The 16,645-nt window shown below is 40.9% G+C and overlaps 1 protein-coding gene and 3 non-coding genes across 4 annotated transcripts; 3 read left to right on the top strand and 1 right to left on the bottom strand.

Annotated features, from left to right (window-relative positions):
- Window positions 1-2,809: 2,809 nt before the first annotated feature.
- On the bottom strand, window positions 2,810-7,903 carry serpinh1a (serpin peptidase inhibitor, clade H (heat shock protein 47), member 1a). The gene is made up of 5 exons (XM_030100772.1): window positions 7,732-7,903; window positions 5,351-5,971; window positions 5,181-5,279; window positions 3,533-3,765; window positions 2,810-3,441 (listed from the first exon to the last, which is right to left on the bottom strand). Exons 2-5 carry the CDS (start codon window positions 5,946-5,948, stop codon window positions 3,139-3,141), a joined length of 1,233 nt encoding a protein of 410 aa, XP_029956632.1. The 5' UTR covers window positions 5,949-5,971; window positions 7,732-7,903; the 3' UTR covers window positions 2,810-3,138.
- Window positions 7,904-14,584: 6,681 nt separating this feature from the next.
- Window positions 14,585-14,656, top strand: trnae-uuc (transfer RNA glutamic acid (anticodon UUC)). The gene has a single exon. It is a non-coding gene; the product is annotated as a tRNA-Glu (tRNA).
- Window positions 14,657-15,149: 493 nt separating this feature from the next.
- trnae-uuc (transfer RNA glutamic acid (anticodon UUC)) lies at window positions 15,150-15,221 on the top strand. Its single transcript has one exon. It is a non-coding gene; the product is annotated as a tRNA-Glu (tRNA).
- A 489-nt stretch (window positions 15,222-15,710) lies between these two features.
- Window positions 15,711-15,782, top strand: trnae-uuc (transfer RNA glutamic acid (anticodon UUC)). Its single transcript has one exon. It is a non-coding gene; the product is annotated as a tRNA-Glu (tRNA).
- The last annotated feature ends 863 nt before the right edge of the window (window positions 15,783-16,645 follow it).

Here is a 16,645-nt window from a genome sequence, read left to right as displayed (position 1 = left end):
ATCAACGTTGCTGATTCCTCAAAAAAAAAAAAAAAAAATGTGGACATTAATCAATGACAGAGCAGCTAATGATAGAGTTTAATGAACTCTTGGTTCATTAAACTCTCTTGTGATCAAATAATCCGTCAGAAAATATTGTCCCCTGGAAACAAAGTCTGTTCTTCTGCCCACAAAGTGTTTCTGTTGTGAAGTTTGCATTTGTGCTGTGGCTTTTTTTCTTTCTTTTTTTTTTTTTTTTTTTGGGGGGGGGGGGTGGTCTGTGTGAAATCAAACTGAATTCTACAATTAACTTATTGTTACAATTACTCCAAGTAAATGTAGCATTTACTTTGATTTTCCAAAATCATCACTTCGTACTTCAGTAATTTCAGCAAGAATACTTGTATTTGAGCACAACAGTAGTTACTTGAGTGCACATTTTCACTTGTCTTTCCACTTTTGAAAAAAAATCACATTTTCATCTGTGTAAATATGGGTTGAATTTTGTAAGATTGTCAGAATAGTTTGTCTCAGCAACAAAATTTGAAGCACCCAGTTTTCCTGCATATGTTTCTTGTAGAAAGCGAGATGATCTACATTTCACCTGCAGATGTAGACAGTTGGTACGTGCTGAACCCAATAACACATGTACAAGAATAGCATATCAGGTCTTTACTAAAGACAGTCATTAAATATTTAAAGTGCAGCTGGAAAAAAATATTGAGCCCCTGGGCTAATGACTCCAGAAAGGGATAATTGGATTCAACAGTTACCAAAGCCGAGATATAACTACTGGAACAAGATTCAAGCCAGTTATAGAGCTTGTTTCGGCCAGCCACAGCTAGACAGACTGTCCACCAATACAGATGATTTTATATTCTGTTTGAGCATCTTCAGCTGGAAACTACATCACAAACTGTCTATATAGCACACATACAAACATCATCCCCACTGTGGATTACGGTGGAGGGAGCATCATGGTTCGGTGTGCTGCTTTGCTGTCTTATAGGCTAGATGGAAAGGGTCAAAGCAGTTTTTTAAATCAGTTTATCTTTGATTTTACAAAATTGCTTAAAATTTTAAATTGGTTTGTTCCATAAGGACAGAGCTGTAAAAACTGTTTGCATAATATTAAGCTGAGATGAATTTATTTTGATTTAGATGGACAGTAAATGACCAAATCATGCAGAAACTGAGGATATCTTCAAAGGTTCTATTAATATTTGGTAACCTTCAGATTTCCAGTAATTGTACAAATATTGGCATATCATTTTGAAAGTGCAGGTAGGAAGAAAATGAGACAAATTAAATGAGCTCATCTACTGATGTTTGGTTTTAGTATGCAATGTAACCATATGCCCTCTAGGTGGTGTAATTCACGTAAAAATGAATGAAATAAATGTTGAGTTTGTGCAGTAAACACACTGACACTGTTTACGCATTGCCAACTCGACAATTATCACCAAGTGTAATATTTATTTCAGTTAGAAATAACTGAAGAACACGTGTTTCAAAAGAAGACATGAAAAGAAATTCCCAAAGTGAAGTGAAACTATCTCTCAGCTGTGCATTCTGTTCCCTTTTCACAAAACAATAATTGGTGTGAAGTTGTCAGTCAAAATCAAAGACAATTCATTTTCTGTTTTGCTAGAAAATGACACTCTAATTCAAATGTTTAATCAAGCAAGAATCTGGAAAATGTGAGCTTTTGTTTGCGTTTCTGACAATTCAATCTGCCATTTCAATTATGCATTTGAAAATTATCCAATTATCCATTTAAAGTGATCCTAAAAGTCTGAGGTTCATGTGATTGGTCTCATTGTGGGGACGCTATCACCTCAAATTAACATGTGGAAAAAAGAACCTACAGATGGGTTAATCCTCCTGTGATAGTCACTTGGCTGCTGTTTTTGCAGGAGATGTCTATGAATGTTGTGCAAACGTTCTGGCAGGCAGGGACGTGTTTGCAGACATCGGGCCCCTTGGAAACATATCTCGTCAAGACCCCCTCCCCCTGTTTTGCCCTTTTTTTCCGTGGTTATTTCGTTTCATTTTGTGCAACCCTGATGCTCAATAATGCTTGTGCTGATGTGGCTTTAAGCGAGTGGTCTGCTCACTTCAGCAGCTGCGTCAGCCATCTGTGTGCATTCAAATATTTTGCTTATGTCTAAATATTTAAGGTTTGCTGAAGCTTAAACACTCAAGAAAGATGTCGTTGGTAACTTCAGAACACCCTATGAAGCCAAACATCCCATTAATGAACATATATTCCAAGAAAAATGGGAGGGAAAGTTTTTGTGAGTCTTTTATTGCAAAAAACAAACAATTTGTAACAGTCAATCCATGTTTTCATGTGTGTGCACATAGTTGTACAGATTCTGATTTTATCAGCCTCAGTTCGGCTGTCAGTGCATTCAGAGTGGATTGGAACCCAGAAAAGAAAAAAAAAAAGAAAGAAAAGAAAACCACCAAGGAACTAGTAGCAAAGCACAGAATGAAAACAGAACAGTAAAATTCCTGGGACAATGTGTTGAAAGTTAGAGACTTTTCAAAAGTGAACTTGTTCTTCGTGTTCTTATAAAGATTGATAAGACTTTTCAGCTCATACAGACAGATTCTTCTCAGCTCAGATAAACACTTTAAAATATTTAAAGGCATTACTTTGGAACAACCTGCTTCTTTATCTATTATTTGACAAAACATGAGTAGAAAACAAACGTTGGTGGTACGTGACACATTTGGAGAAAAGATACCTGAATTTCGTGGACGCTTTGCTCACTAAAACATGGGACAAAACACCTAAATAACACTTCCTCATGTGTGACATGGAATGCTGGTGGCGAATGATGTACAGCAGTGGTTTTCGATGTTGTTGTTTTGTTTTTTTTTGTATTAAAGGAACCTTAAAGAAGCTGAAGTCAAGAGAAAAGATCCCATTCAAATATTTAAAGCTGAAAATTTGAAGGCAACTTAAACGTTGGATCTTGAGATCTTGTGCACACTAAAGCTGGCTGAATCCAGAACACGTTGTGGCCTCTGAGGGAGGCTTTCATCCTCCTTACAGTTAAAGAAACAACCTTTATTTAAAGGAATGCTTGTGCACTTTAATCAATCTGCAGTAGGAAACCCACACCCACACAGTGTCAGGTCACTATCAGCTCACAATTCATCCCTCATCTTTTCACCCTTGGGCCGGACCATCCTGCCGATGAACAGGATGGAGTTGGTCTTCTGGTCCTTCACCAGGAAGATGAACGGATGGTCCGCATAGAACAGCTTGGGATCTTTCAGTTTGTCCGTTGCGTAGATGCTGGTGTCCATTTCGTTTCCAGCGGTGTCCCATTCTAAGGCCGAGGCGTGGAACACGCTGGAGAGGTACAGGTCCTTCTTCCCAGAGATGTTGGACAGGTCGGCTTTGGATTTGTCGACCGCCTCGGTCAGGCCCAGCTCCTGGAGGTTTTTCTGAAGGAGAGCAAACAGACGAGGGGGAATCATGAAAGAGTGAAATCACGTTCAGGACGAAGGTTGTTTTATGCTGCTTTTGCATCTTTACCTGCAGATCATGGCTGACTTCCATGCTGACTTTCGGCAGGGACACAGCCACTGCCTTCTCCTGGAGCTTTCCCAGCCAGGTGTCCAGCTGCGTCTTGGTCAGCAGCTTCTCCAGCCTCTCCAGAGATTCCACACTGTAGGGCATGATGAAGACCACCGTGGACTTCTTATGAGCCAGGGGCATGCTGAGGATGGTTAGCCTGTTGGTGGCGTCGTCATAGAAGCCGTAGAGACCTGAGGAAACACAAGTAATTCCATCTCTCAAAATGATTTTTCCATCTGTGGTCACATATTAATAACACTGTACAGTTCCTGGCATGTTACTGCCAAAAGCAGTGAGGTTTGAGTTACATGTTTCCTGAAGAGCCTTGTTCTGAACACTGGGTTTTAGTTTGTAGTGCTTGAATTTGTGTGAATAATTTAAAGGTTTAACTTAAAAACATGCAGGTTGTAGATCTTGAATAAACAATGACTGTAATGCACATCAAGCTGATAGTATTTTTACATAAGTAGTTTATTATTCAGCTATAAATTTGAACTGTTATAAAGCCTCACAGAAAAGCATAAAAAAAAAACAAGCAAAAACTTTTGACAGCAGTCTTTTCAATACAGCTTTCACTACTATACATACAGCTACTGTACCTCTGTACATTGTTTTCAGTGAATTCAGAGGTGCATTTTAACCAGTTTTTGTTTATTAGAACATTATTTAACAAACATGAAGATGGACACGTTGACACTATGCCATGTTTTACCACCTTTTCTCAGCAGGTATGGCAGGAAACATGTCATGAAAAGAGGGTTTCTTCACTCTAGCAATAAAAGAATATGTCCAATATGGGCTTTGTTTCCAATACATTAGATGTCAATATCTAATGTGTCAATTTCCAATTCTGATATCTACCGATATCGACATATCGACCCCAAAAAATTATTTTCTCAAAAATAATCCTTGTCTCCATGAGATAATCCTAACAATGCCAATAACAACAGTGACACATTTGACTTCTTCATGAAGTGTAAAACATTGTGCCTGTACAACCGTGTGCAGCATGTAAAGCCAGCTAAATAGCACAGACCGTGCTGGACAGGCTTCTGGACTATCTCACTGTTGAATGAGCTTCTATTTGTTTGGTTTATTTCTTCATACATGCTTCAGTAACTGTTTCTTTAATTAAAAGTCATTTAGTCCATTACAGTGTGGCAGGTATACAGTTGTGAAAACTGCTCATCTCTGATCTACACACCATGCTTCACCACTTTGGTGACGTGTAAAGAAACGAAACAAAAACAAAGTGCAAAAATATAAGCAGCCTCAATGCTTTATAGTCCATTTTAATCTAATACGATGGTTGAAATGATAAACTGGGCTCAGTCAGCCCTGCTCCATGAACAACAACAAAAAGATGAAGTCAAGGGAAACAAACGGCTTCAGTCCGCACTTCCAGAATAGTGAACAAAGTCCGGTGCTGCCCGTCAGTGTAGCTTCTTTTCATTATGTTGCTGCATAAATGCTGCATTTATCTCTGCTGGATTCTCCCTGAGAAAACTAAACAGACTAATGCGGTCGATCACTATGAGGTGTGTTGTTTACTGTGACCTCCCAGAATTGTTCCTTGAAACATGTCAGATGAGTAAAGATCACTCACCGGTGCGATGCATCATCTGTACTGAAATCGTGTGGCTGCGAGACACCATGAAGCCACGGTTGTCCACCATCTGATGATGGAATCGCTCATCCCAGTGAGCTGTGAGGAAACATGCAGTTACATTTTGAATCTATCAACAGAAGTAATACACTGCAATAACATGCACTTACGTTTGAAAAACATGGCGTTGATGATCATGGCGCCGTCGGTCTTTGCCACGTCCTTGGTGACCTCAGGCAGCTTCCCGTCGGTTGACTTGGCCGCCCACTCGTTGATGGCGTTCACGGCGCTCTTCTTGTCTTTGAAGTTCACCTTGAACTGGTCGCAGTTGTAGTGCTTCTTGCTGCTCTTGACGAAATTGTCCACGAACTTGACGGAGCTGGGTCCGTACAGGCGGCTGCTGATCTTCCAGGTCACGTTGCGGGTCTTTGGGTCGCTCACCTCGCTGAGGAGCTCCTCCAGACCCGAGTGCAGCTGCTCGTCTTTCACTTTAGCCGCGTTCAGGATGGTCTTCACCTGAGAGGCAGTGGAGGCCTTCCCGCCGAGAGCCACCAGACCCAGAGAGGACGCCACAACTACGGGGGAAATGAGGATGTTCTCCACATTCTTCTCCTTCGCCATGTTTTGATAGAGCGTGAAAGCCAGGTTGGCGCTGTTGTCGGCCAGGATGGTGGCGTGGTTACTCAGCACTTTATCGGCCGAGGCAGAGGTGGCAGCCGAGGCCGCTGAGGCCAGGAGGACCAGGGAAACCAGGTTTGACACCCACATGATGATGATGATGAGAATTAAACCTATAAAGACATGAACACAAAAGACAGTCAGGAGGAAATGGGCGCTCGTAAATCAAGTCCTTGTAGTTTCATTGTGAATCGCAACGTGACGGAATAATTCATGCTCCTAAACATTGTGTTCAGTCCAACAGGAGTACGTGGAGAAACACTAACCCATGTTATCATGAATTGGTCCCATTGATTTCCTGTCAATATTGGAAAGTCAATATTTCTTCATAAGTTTGCTCATTCTGCACGGATACAGTGTTTCCTGCTCCTGCCTCACAGTGAGGAGACTTGACTCTGAAACAGGGTTTGATTTATCGAAGTTGCGGGTTCCAAACGTGCCTGTAAAGACTTAGAAAAGATACTCCCGCAGGCGAGAAAACATCTTTGACAGGGATGCACCAATACTTTTTTGAATGAGTATTAAGCTTTAGCTAGTTGCTAATACCAACCTACTGATGTGTGAAGGCCAGGCGTTGCAGTGAAACACCTCCACAGTGTCTATCTACTCACTGCCTCATGCATCCTGTAGACTGAGGGACCAAGCTCACTGTTCATGAGTGTATCAGTCATACTTATGTAGCATGTAGCATGTCTCAGTCAAAAATCCTCCAGGATCCACTCAGCAGTTACAGTACTGGGCAACATCGTTCTACCTCTGCTGGTCCAAATGTCTCTGTTGACCTATTACACTAAATATTTATATATGGAATCCACCGACTTAAAATGGAAGTAATTTGTGATATTTGAGAAAAAAAACAACAACTTAAAAACCCACATTGTGGAATATTCAGTTTATACAATGAAGAATCAGAGGCTGAAAGCAGCAGCGGCGGGCCGCCAGGCTTTAGAAAGAACATGTCTTCCATCAGACCTCAAGGCAAGAATTACATAACAGCCACGTCGGCAGCTGCATGAAGCATCTGAGCCAAACTGTGGTCAGATAAACCTCACTTCTTCATGTCCCGGCAGTGCAAACAATTTAAACTAGATCTTATAGAGGAAGGAGTTCACGTCCATGCTGATTGGTTCCCTGAGATGTGGGAAAAGAGTCCATGTGGTGTTACACCCCCACCCAAAGAAGAGCTCCTATTCCAGTCCACGTATGAAGAGCGGATGTGTCTCACAAGGAGAGGAAATACTGTGCATGATGTATGAAGAGAAAAAAATAACTTGTGTGTCCTGAAAGACGTTCAGACAAAAAGCTCCACACCATAAATGTGACATATCATCAGTTATTTCTCAATCAGGTTATTATGAACTGTATTCACCCTGAAGTCAGCTGAATAATGTGAAGTTTAAAGTGACTTCTGTGTGTGTGAAAAAGTCCATGAGAGGGATGGTCTCTTTAAAACATGCCTCCTTTATAACAGAATGAATGAACAAGCCCATAACAAAACGATGGAATAGCGGTGTTTTGGAAAGCACCAGCAGCGTTTAAACTCCTCTCTTCTCCTTTAAATGTTGGAGGATGATCTTATTCGAGCACATGATACCGTGACCAGTGTTATTTTGTTTGCTCGGCTCTAATAATATCACCTGCGAGTGTGTCGTTTGCAAACACTTCATGTCTCTGCAGGGTAACACAAACTTTTTCAAACCTTCTAACGAGCTTGAACCTCTAGAAACTGCAGTCTCCAGTGCACTAAACACAATGGAAGACAGAACATACAGCCTCTTCCTGCATGCCTGAGCATTTCCCAGTTGAATGCAGTCATGGATTGACTTCTTCCCCCCTCCCCCCCTCCTCTCTTCTCCAAACACTGTCATCTTACCTTATTAGGTGCTTTGAATTATTTCTGGAGGTTTTTCCCTTGAAGCTGCTAACAAACAGATCCCCCTCCAGCAGTGAGGCTGAAGTATTTGATCGGCCGGGAGCAGAAGTGCATGGGAGTCACAGTCCTGGTCTCAGAGCATGAGAAACTGTGCTGTGGAATTTTACTTCCACACAGGCCCACCCATTCAAATCCAGGGGCAGCGGGGGAGGAATTCTGAGTCCCTGCAAGGTCCTAAAGCCTGGAATCTGCAGCTCGACATGGTTTATAACACAGACTGAATGAAGTGTGCGTTCTTGTTCTCCATGTCAGTGTGCTCGGCCAATCAGATGGAGCCGTGCTGCACTGGATGGAAGATATCAATATTATATACTGAAGTGGTTTCTCAATCAAAAGTTATGCTTTTATTCCAATAGTGGAAAACCACCACAAAGTCTTTCTGTCTCCCTTGAGAGTTACAAGGATTTATTTTGTGTTCACTCTTTGTCGCCTCATTAATCCTAAACTTACTCAGTCCTCCTAATAGAACGATCAACGGTTTTAAACTGCAAGTAAGCACAGTTTCGGAGATTAGTATTATAGCAGCAAATAAACTCTAGCTTCTCTTTATACTGCTTGTCTGCATGTTTATCCTTTTCTCAGTGCTGCTCTTGCTGTTTCTTGTTCTCAGTCATTATTAAATCTTTCTTACATCCAAATTATAGAGCATCTTCCTCCTTTGAAATGACGTGACCTCCCCATTAGAAAACGTGAACACAGGTTTAAAGTTTAGTTAAACCGCCGACAGGCTGCTGTTTCTGTGGCAAATCAGTGCTGGAGCTGTGGTTACTTCATGTTTCAGCTGTGGAATGCAGCTTCAGGAGGCAACAGGATATTCCCCGAGACAATGCAGTCCGTCCTGAAAACAATATGAAAAAGATATAACCCCAGGCTGGACGCTCTGAATGCTGAGAACTGAAAGACTTGGTGTAGCTCTGGTGGACACTCACTTCTAGAGCATTTGTCCCCGTGTCTTCTGCTAAATTCAGTCTTCTTCTCTAGCAGACTGGATAAATCACTGCCAAGCTAATATTCAGAAAATGTCCATTTTCCCAAATTACATGATGGGACAGTCGTAGTGTTTTCAAAAATATTTACAGCACCATTGTTGTGTGAGCAAACGGCCAAAATGCAACAAAAGTTTTCAGTTTTGACAATGCATAAACAAGGTCTTAGGGCTTTGCAACGTATGGTAGTTTATTTATGAGGGTTCGAACACCAGTGCTGCACAAGGATAGTATTGAAAAGGTAAAGTGCCTCCATGTCAGTTCCACCTGCAGAATTCAGAAACACCTTCATCCTGCTTCACCCACAGCTACGAAAATCAGTACCAAGGTGTAAAACCTCCAGACGCACAGAAAAGGGCGGGATAACTTAAACTCAAAGGAAGTCGGCTATTTAAAAAATGTGGATTTTGGACAATTTCTGCCCAAATGTAAGCAATTTCAGGAGCAAACTCAACCTAAATCACCTCAAACCTGGCCTGTTGATAGAAAGAGCATTCACACAACCACATATAGGACAACAGACTCACAGTGCTCCACTGACCACACAGGCCGAGCGCTGGGCTTCAATGGGGAAGGCACAGGTGTAACGCATGAGGGTGACGAACACACGGAGAAGGCCATTGGCTGGGAGAACACGGGCGAGGCAGACATAGGCAACAGGTGGGATAGACGACGAGCACAGGGAGGGACAAGGACACAGGATAGGATGGGAGACCGAACGAACCAGAGGGTCCTGACGCTGTTCAAGGCCGCCTGCAGCCTTTTTTAGTCTTATTTTGATTTTATTGCTTGAAAAAGTAAAGCACTGCTTCACTTTTTCTGTAACCTAATTATCATGATTAAAGAAAAGTTTGTCCAGATTAAACATGGTGACCGTCTTGTCTGCCTTATCTGTGTTCTCACTTTGTTCCGTTGACTGGGTGTGAGTCTGGGAAAAGCAGCTTATTTCCCATGAATGCCTCTCTCTGTTCTGCCTGATGTCATGAGTGTCCTCATCCTCTTCCTCCTCCTCCTCCTCTCCTCCTCTTCCTCCTCCTCTTCCTCCTCCTCTTCCTCCTCCTCTCCTTCCTCCTCTGTTTGAAAGTGGATCAGACAGCAGGAAGCACCAGAAGCAGCGGATGTGTGTCCGGTTATCACTGCTGCTGCTCCACATGCACCTTGACGCTCCTCCTCCTTCAGCTGTTTTTATTCACGCTGGGGTGTGTGTGCGTGTGTGTGTGTGTGTATGTGTGTGTGTGTGTGTGTGTGTGTGTGTGTGTGTGTGTGTGTGTGTGTGTGAAAATTGAAGTTTAATATTGGTTTGTTTCTTTTGGTGATTGTTTTTACTCTCACTTTGTCTTGATTTATGTCTTTTTATGGTGTTTGTTCTTTCCTCTGTGGTCGTTTCCTATTTCTGTTTTACAGCGTGTCTTTATTTATTCCTGTTGTCCTTTCTTTGTACATCTTTATCTGGTTTTGTGTGTGTGTGTGTGTGTGTGTGTGTGTGTGTGTGTGTGTGTGTGTGTGTGTGTGTGTGTGGTTTCATGGCAAAAACGGCCAACAGCGGCAACTCGTGGCCCAACTTGAAAACTACATTGATTTCAGTGCTTCTGCTGTTTCCATGTAAACGGGGATTAATAAAGGCATAATTCATTCATTCGTTCATTCATTTATTCAAACAGACATTGTTTGGAAAGTCTTGTCACGTAAACCTTCTGAGAACAAAAAAAAAAAAAGCAGAAATGCTATATTTTCACTTGAAACACTGAGCAGTGCCTCAGACCTTAGAAGAAAAACCTTCACAAAGACCACATGCAAACGCCACCCAGAATCCACCCAGGGGTTCTAACAACTCAGCCCCTCAATGATGATATTTCAGTCATCAAACATTTGATCTTTTTCCTTGTATTGTTGAGGAAAGTTAAATCGCAGCACCACTTCTCTCCACCTGGAGCCAGCACATGTCCTATCAGAGAGCTGCATACCAGGAGATAAGCCCATGTTATGTCTCTGCTGCTGTGTTTTGACGACAGAATGGCAGATTAAGTAAAAAGTGATGCACAGCTTTAGCGTTATTTTTGCAAACTGACACTTTCCAGCTGGCACATTAAAAAAACACACTTTTGCACAGGTAAGTTGAAGTGAATGCCTGCCATTGACATTATAAGTAATTATAGTTCAAAACACTTGTCCAAAAAGTTAAACTTTAGTAATTATCAGTTAAATACATTTTAATCATTGCAACAGTAGATTTTCACATTTCATAGTAATTGCTTTTGATTAATATTTCCCAAAATTCTACCTTGAAGAACTATGAAGATAAATTATTGTCAAACATCATTATTACATTCACGTTTTACTTGTGCGTGAGTGTGTGTGTGTGTGTGCATGCGTGTGTTTGTCTCAAAAGTTCTTTGAAAACACTGAGTCTTTTGAAGAAATTGACACAGTAGAATGCATCAACACCAAAACACTGCAAAGACTTTACTCTCCTCTGGCTGTAAATACTGGCGTCTGTGTCTTGGTGGAGCATCAGGTCCTGTTTTGATGTTGAATGTTGAGAACTGGTTTTAAATCTGAGTCAACTCAGCAATGATAAAACAGCTATTTAGACATTTTAATCTCAGATATACATCGGGAAACACACATGCTCTGAATTTCATGCATTTTTATTATAAAGGCTGTTTTTTTAAATTCCAAAAGGAGAGATGGTAGCTTGAACTGAGGTGGGAGGACTTCTGTGTCAAACAAACTCAGTGGTCTGACATGAAGGAAAAATGCAGAATATCTCCTCCTGCCAGATTCTGACGACATGTAAAGCTCCACATCTCTCATTATTCGGTGCATTTATTTATTAGATTTACCAGAGTTAATATTAATAAGTTGCTTTGCAAGTTATATATTTGAAATACCATGCACATTACAAATGTTATATTCATTGCTTGATTTCCTCAATTTCCAATATTAATTTAAATTCCACACCCATGTCATTAATGCAGTTACAAGTGAACGCTCTCTTTATTTCAGTTAATTTGAGATACTTTATTAATTGAGCATTAGAGACCGGCAGCAATGCCCTCCGGGGTTTGGTCCCTAAAAACCAAAACACTCACAGTTTTGTGTAGTGTTGACAGGAGCGCCCTCTGGTGGCTGTAATAGTGACTCTCAGCTGAGAGATGGAAGTACTACCTATGAACACTAGAGGTCGACAAAGAGCTAATAAAAAGAAGACAATACTTTTTTATCAGTTATGAAAAATGTCATTACAGCCTCATTTAGCACAAGACGCTCTTGAATACACAATTAATGTTGAATTTACATATATAAATTCAATGTACATTTAAAAAAAAAAACATATAGATATCAAATTGGTTGTTGGTATAGAATTTTGGAGAAGTTTTCTTTCAAGTGCCATCGGTGGGAGAAGTGAGAGCAGAAGCTCCAGGGCTGCTGCTGCTAATTTGTTTGGGATTAAAGGGATGTGACGTAATTATCCCAAGCCACGAGCTAATCTGTGACTGCTGGGCCTGGAATAGATCTGCTACAGACGCCGCTCGCCGGCTCTCCCTCTCTGCCAGGGGTTGGTGTCCAGACCAGCCTCCTGCGGTCAGTGGGGGGAAATATCACAATATTCTCTTACAAGGCATCAAGGAGTGTATCTGAATGACATAGAGAATAAGAGATTGTAATTCTGAGCTCAGTCACTTTGAGTTTAATTCAATTTTACCTAAAAATGGCTCTCCATACCTCTGTGGAAACTTTCAATCAGATGCCTCCTCACCACCTCCCCCACAGGCCTGACATTCCAGGAAACACTAATATTTCCAAGAGACGGGGCTCAGAGCCCACCCCCACCCCCCCTCTGCTGCACCCCCACAGAGAAGTTTAATTAAATTATTCCTCTCTTATCCCCCTCTGATCTCTCCCTCTCCCTCCCTCCCATCGTCCACCTGACGCTGCCCTCGAACGCCTCTCGGCCCACAGGGTGCGATGATATTTCACTTTTGTCCTCGCTGTCCAATATTCCCTCCCAGAATCCAACCCAGCCTGATTTATATATAGCTGAAATGAAGCAGGGGAAGGCGACAGAGAGCAGGAGAGGGTATAAAAAGGCTTCTGACGAGACCGTCTCTTCCTCCGTCTCCTCTCTTTCTCTTCACTTTTAATATCAGCAGGATAATAATTCCACATTTGTGACACATCGCCTCACAGGAGACAAAGGGCTTGTGTCTAAAATGCCCACATGAAACATCTCACTTCGAACAGGTTTGTGTTAAATATACTGTAATTCTGCCCTCTCTCCCATAAAATGGACATTTTAATTAAAGTCACATTATTGAATGGAATCAGACAAAACAAGTGTTAATGTGTATTAGTACCCATTTGTGATATAAGTAATTCACAATTTTTCCAGTTTGATCTTCACATGGAGCAGATCATCATTTGTTATCTTTTATCATAAGTTCATAAAATTATCTGCACAAGTCCATAGCGATAAAAAAAAAGCCAGAAAACATTCTATTTATAATTTTTTTATTGGAATTGTAATTCTAAAAACTTCAAAGAGACACCAAGAAGCCACATAACGAAAAGAAGCAGAAAACAACAATATCATGGGACAAATCAACAGTGAAGAATGAAAACGGACATAAACAACACAGCTCCACACACAAGCCCCTAAACACACACACACACACACACACACACACACACACACACACAGAGATAAAGAGGTACAAAACAGGACAAAAGGGATAAAAAAAGACAAAGTGTAAAAAAGAAATAGGAAACAACCACAGAGGAAAGAACAGACGCCATAAAACGGCACAAATCAAGACGAAGTGAGAGAAAAAACAATCATGAAAAGAAACTAAACAATATTAAAACAAAAAAACCTACAAATATTCTCAGAACAACCTGAAATAATGTCAGAATAAACACAGAAACAACCTCAGCAAACCCATAAACACGAGACAGAATTTAATAAAACCACAAACACAGCAAAGACTTGAAAACCCCCAAAACAGCAGACTCTCTCAGGAACTACGAAAAATATAAAATAAAAACAATAATTAAACAGTATTATAAAACAGTCATACAAGAAAAAAACACAGTTACACACAACAACCACAAAGGAACCACTGAAAATAAACAAAAAGGCCAACAACACACAATGACAACCTAAAAGAACAAAAAACAATGAGACTCACAATCAGACAACAACCTCAAACTAATAAAGCAACACACACACAAGACAAATGCAACAATCACAGACAAGTACGTTAAAAACGAACACACACAAGCTGAAAGATAACCCACAAAAACGACGTTCAAAAATTCTCAACAAATCAAAAGAAATTAAAACAAACAATATACTGCAAAACAGACACACAAACAACCTCGGAGTCCAAAGAGCAACAGACACAAAATGCCTGCAAACTACAACAAATAGACACAAAACTACCCCACAGAAGCTCCGCCCATACGGTGGAGTGGTCAGGACTCCTGGTTTTTCATCCAGGTGGCCTTGCAGGGTTTGACTGCTGTTATGGGAAAGTTTCCCTTTGGAACCAACGAAATGTTTCTATACCATCAAAAAACCTCCAGAAATCAAAATCACACACAAAACAGGTTCGAAGAAATCTGGACTATGAAGAAAACAAAGCAATAGTTCCTCAAAGTGACACAAAGCAACCTCGAAAGTACTCAAAGTCCCACAAACAGACACAAAGCGACAACCTCAGACTGCTGAAAAAATACCAAAACTGAACTATCAAAATAAGGAAGAAAACAAACACTCAAAGGCCAAACAAATAAATTGCACACTATCCCATATGGTCTAGCGGTCAGGATTCCTGGTTTTCACCCAGGCGGCCCGGGTTCAACTCCCGGTATGGGATTTCTATTGGGACTTTTCCTCTGGAATTATTCGAAACGCTTCTTATGGAAACACCAGCAAAGACACTCTCCCAAATTCTAAGACACAAAACAAAACTGAAAGTTGCCCAGTCCACCAAAAACCGACACCAAGAATGTCAAAGGAATTCAAACTATAGAAAGACACACCCCAAAAACATCCTCAATGAAACCCAAACTACCACAGAAAGACAAAAAACTAATTGAAACAAACACAAAAACAACCTTGAAAGAACCCAAACTACCACAGGAGGAGGCAAAACATCAAAGGAACCCAAACTACCACACGAAGACATAAAACAACATAAAAGGAACCCAAACTACCATACAAAGACAAAAAACAACTTCAAGGGAACCCAAACTACCACAGAAATATTTAAAAAAAATAAATGAATAAAAAAAACCCTCAAAGGTAACCAAAGAACCAAAAACAGTCACAAAACAATCTGAGACACAAATATACCTTGAGAAACACTATCCCATATGGTCTAGCGGTCAGGATTCCTGGTTTTCACCCAGGTGGCCCGGGTTCAACTCCCGGTATGGGAATTCAATTGGGACTTTTCCTCTGGAATTATTTGAAACGCTTCTTATGGAAACACCAGCAGAGACACTCTCCCAAATTCTAAGACACAAAACAAAACTGAAAGTTGCCCAGTCCACCAAAAACTGACACCAAGAATTTCAAAGGAATTCAAACTATAGAAAGACACACCCCAAAAACATCCTCAATGGAACCCAAACTACCACAGAAAGACAAAAAACTAATTGAAACAAACACAAAAACAACCTTGAAAGAACGCGAACTACCACAGGAGGAGGCAAAACATCAAAGGAACCCAAACTACCCACAAAGACAAAAAAAGAAAACAACCTCGAAGGAACCCAAACTACCATACAAAGACGAAAAACAACTTCAAGGGAACCCAAACTACTACAGAAAGATTTAAAAAAATAAATTAATTAAAAAAAAAACCCTCAAAGGTAACCAAAGAACCAAAAACAGTCATAAAACAATCTGAGACACAAGTAGCACCATCCCATATGGTCTAGCGGTCAGGATTCCTGGTTTTCACCCAGGCGGCCCGGGTTCAACTCCCGGTATGGGAATTCTATTGAGACAGTTTTCCTCTGGGAGTAAAATATTTCTACTCCATTAAAACACCAGCAAAGACACCCCCCGAAAGTCAAAGTCAAACACAAAATAAACTGAAAACAGCCCAGTCTTCCAAAAACCAACACCAAGAATGTGAAAAGGATTTCAAACTATAGAAAGACACACCCAAAAACATCCTCAATGGAACCCAAACTACCACAGAAAGACAAAAAACAAACTGAAACACACAAAAAAAACCTTGAAAGAACCCAAACTACCACAGGAAGAGGCAAAACATCGAAGGAACCCAAACTACCACAGAAAGACAAAAAACAAACTGAAACACAAAAACAATGTTGAAAGAACCCAAACTACCACAGGAAGAGGCAAAACATCAAAGGAACCCAAACTACCACTAAAATACAAAAAACAACCTCAAAGGTAACCAAAAAGATAGTTTCTCTCTGGGATTAAAACACCAGCAAACCACCCTCCTAAAGTCAAAGTCAGACACAAAAAAAGTTGTCCAGTGTTCCAATAACTGAAACCAACACTGTCGAAGGAACCCAAACTACCACAGAACGACATAAAAACAACCTGAACAGAAACACAAACTACCAAAACTATGCACAAAACTATCCGAGAAAGGTGTTAAGAACACCCTCACAGAATATCTCCTAAAAATGTTTTCAGCGTTGTGATTTCTGGTTTCTAAAGTTGCACCTGCCCTCCAGATCGTCTGCAGCTCTTTCTTTCCTCCAGAACATTTTTGGTGAATTCTTGCAGCATTTCATCAACGTGGGATGATTAAGCTTGACATGTGGGGAGTATCGGTCCTGGCGTCCACATCCAGAGGCAGTGGAACTGTTGCGCCGAT

The sequence above is a fragment of the Salarias fasciatus genome, chromosome 10 (genome assembly GCF_902148845.1).
Source record: "Salarias fasciatus chromosome 10, fSalaFa1.1, whole genome shotgun sequence".
NCBI classification, from domain to species: domain Eukaryota; kingdom Metazoa; phylum Chordata; class Actinopteri; order Blenniiformes; family Blenniidae; genus Salarias; species Salarias fasciatus.
The sequence above is the reverse complement of the archived record's forward strand: the minus strand, read 5'-3'. Positions and strand labels throughout refer to the sequence as shown.

Excerpts from the sequence above, each read along its gene's own strand:
- serpinh1a (XM_030100772.1), bottom strand. The coding sequence starts at position 5,948 with ATGTGGGTGTCAAACCTGGTTTCCCTGGTCCTCCTGGCCTCAGCGGCC. Across the intron at positions 5,280-5,350 it reads CAACGCCATGTTTTTCAAAC|CTCACTGGGATGAGCGATTC; the intron begins GTAAGTGCATGT and ends GTTTCCTCACAG. Across the intron at positions 3,442-3,532 it reads AAGTCAGCCATGATCTGCAG|AAAAACCTCCAGGAGCTGGG; the intron begins GTAAAGATGCAA and ends GCTCTCCTTCAG.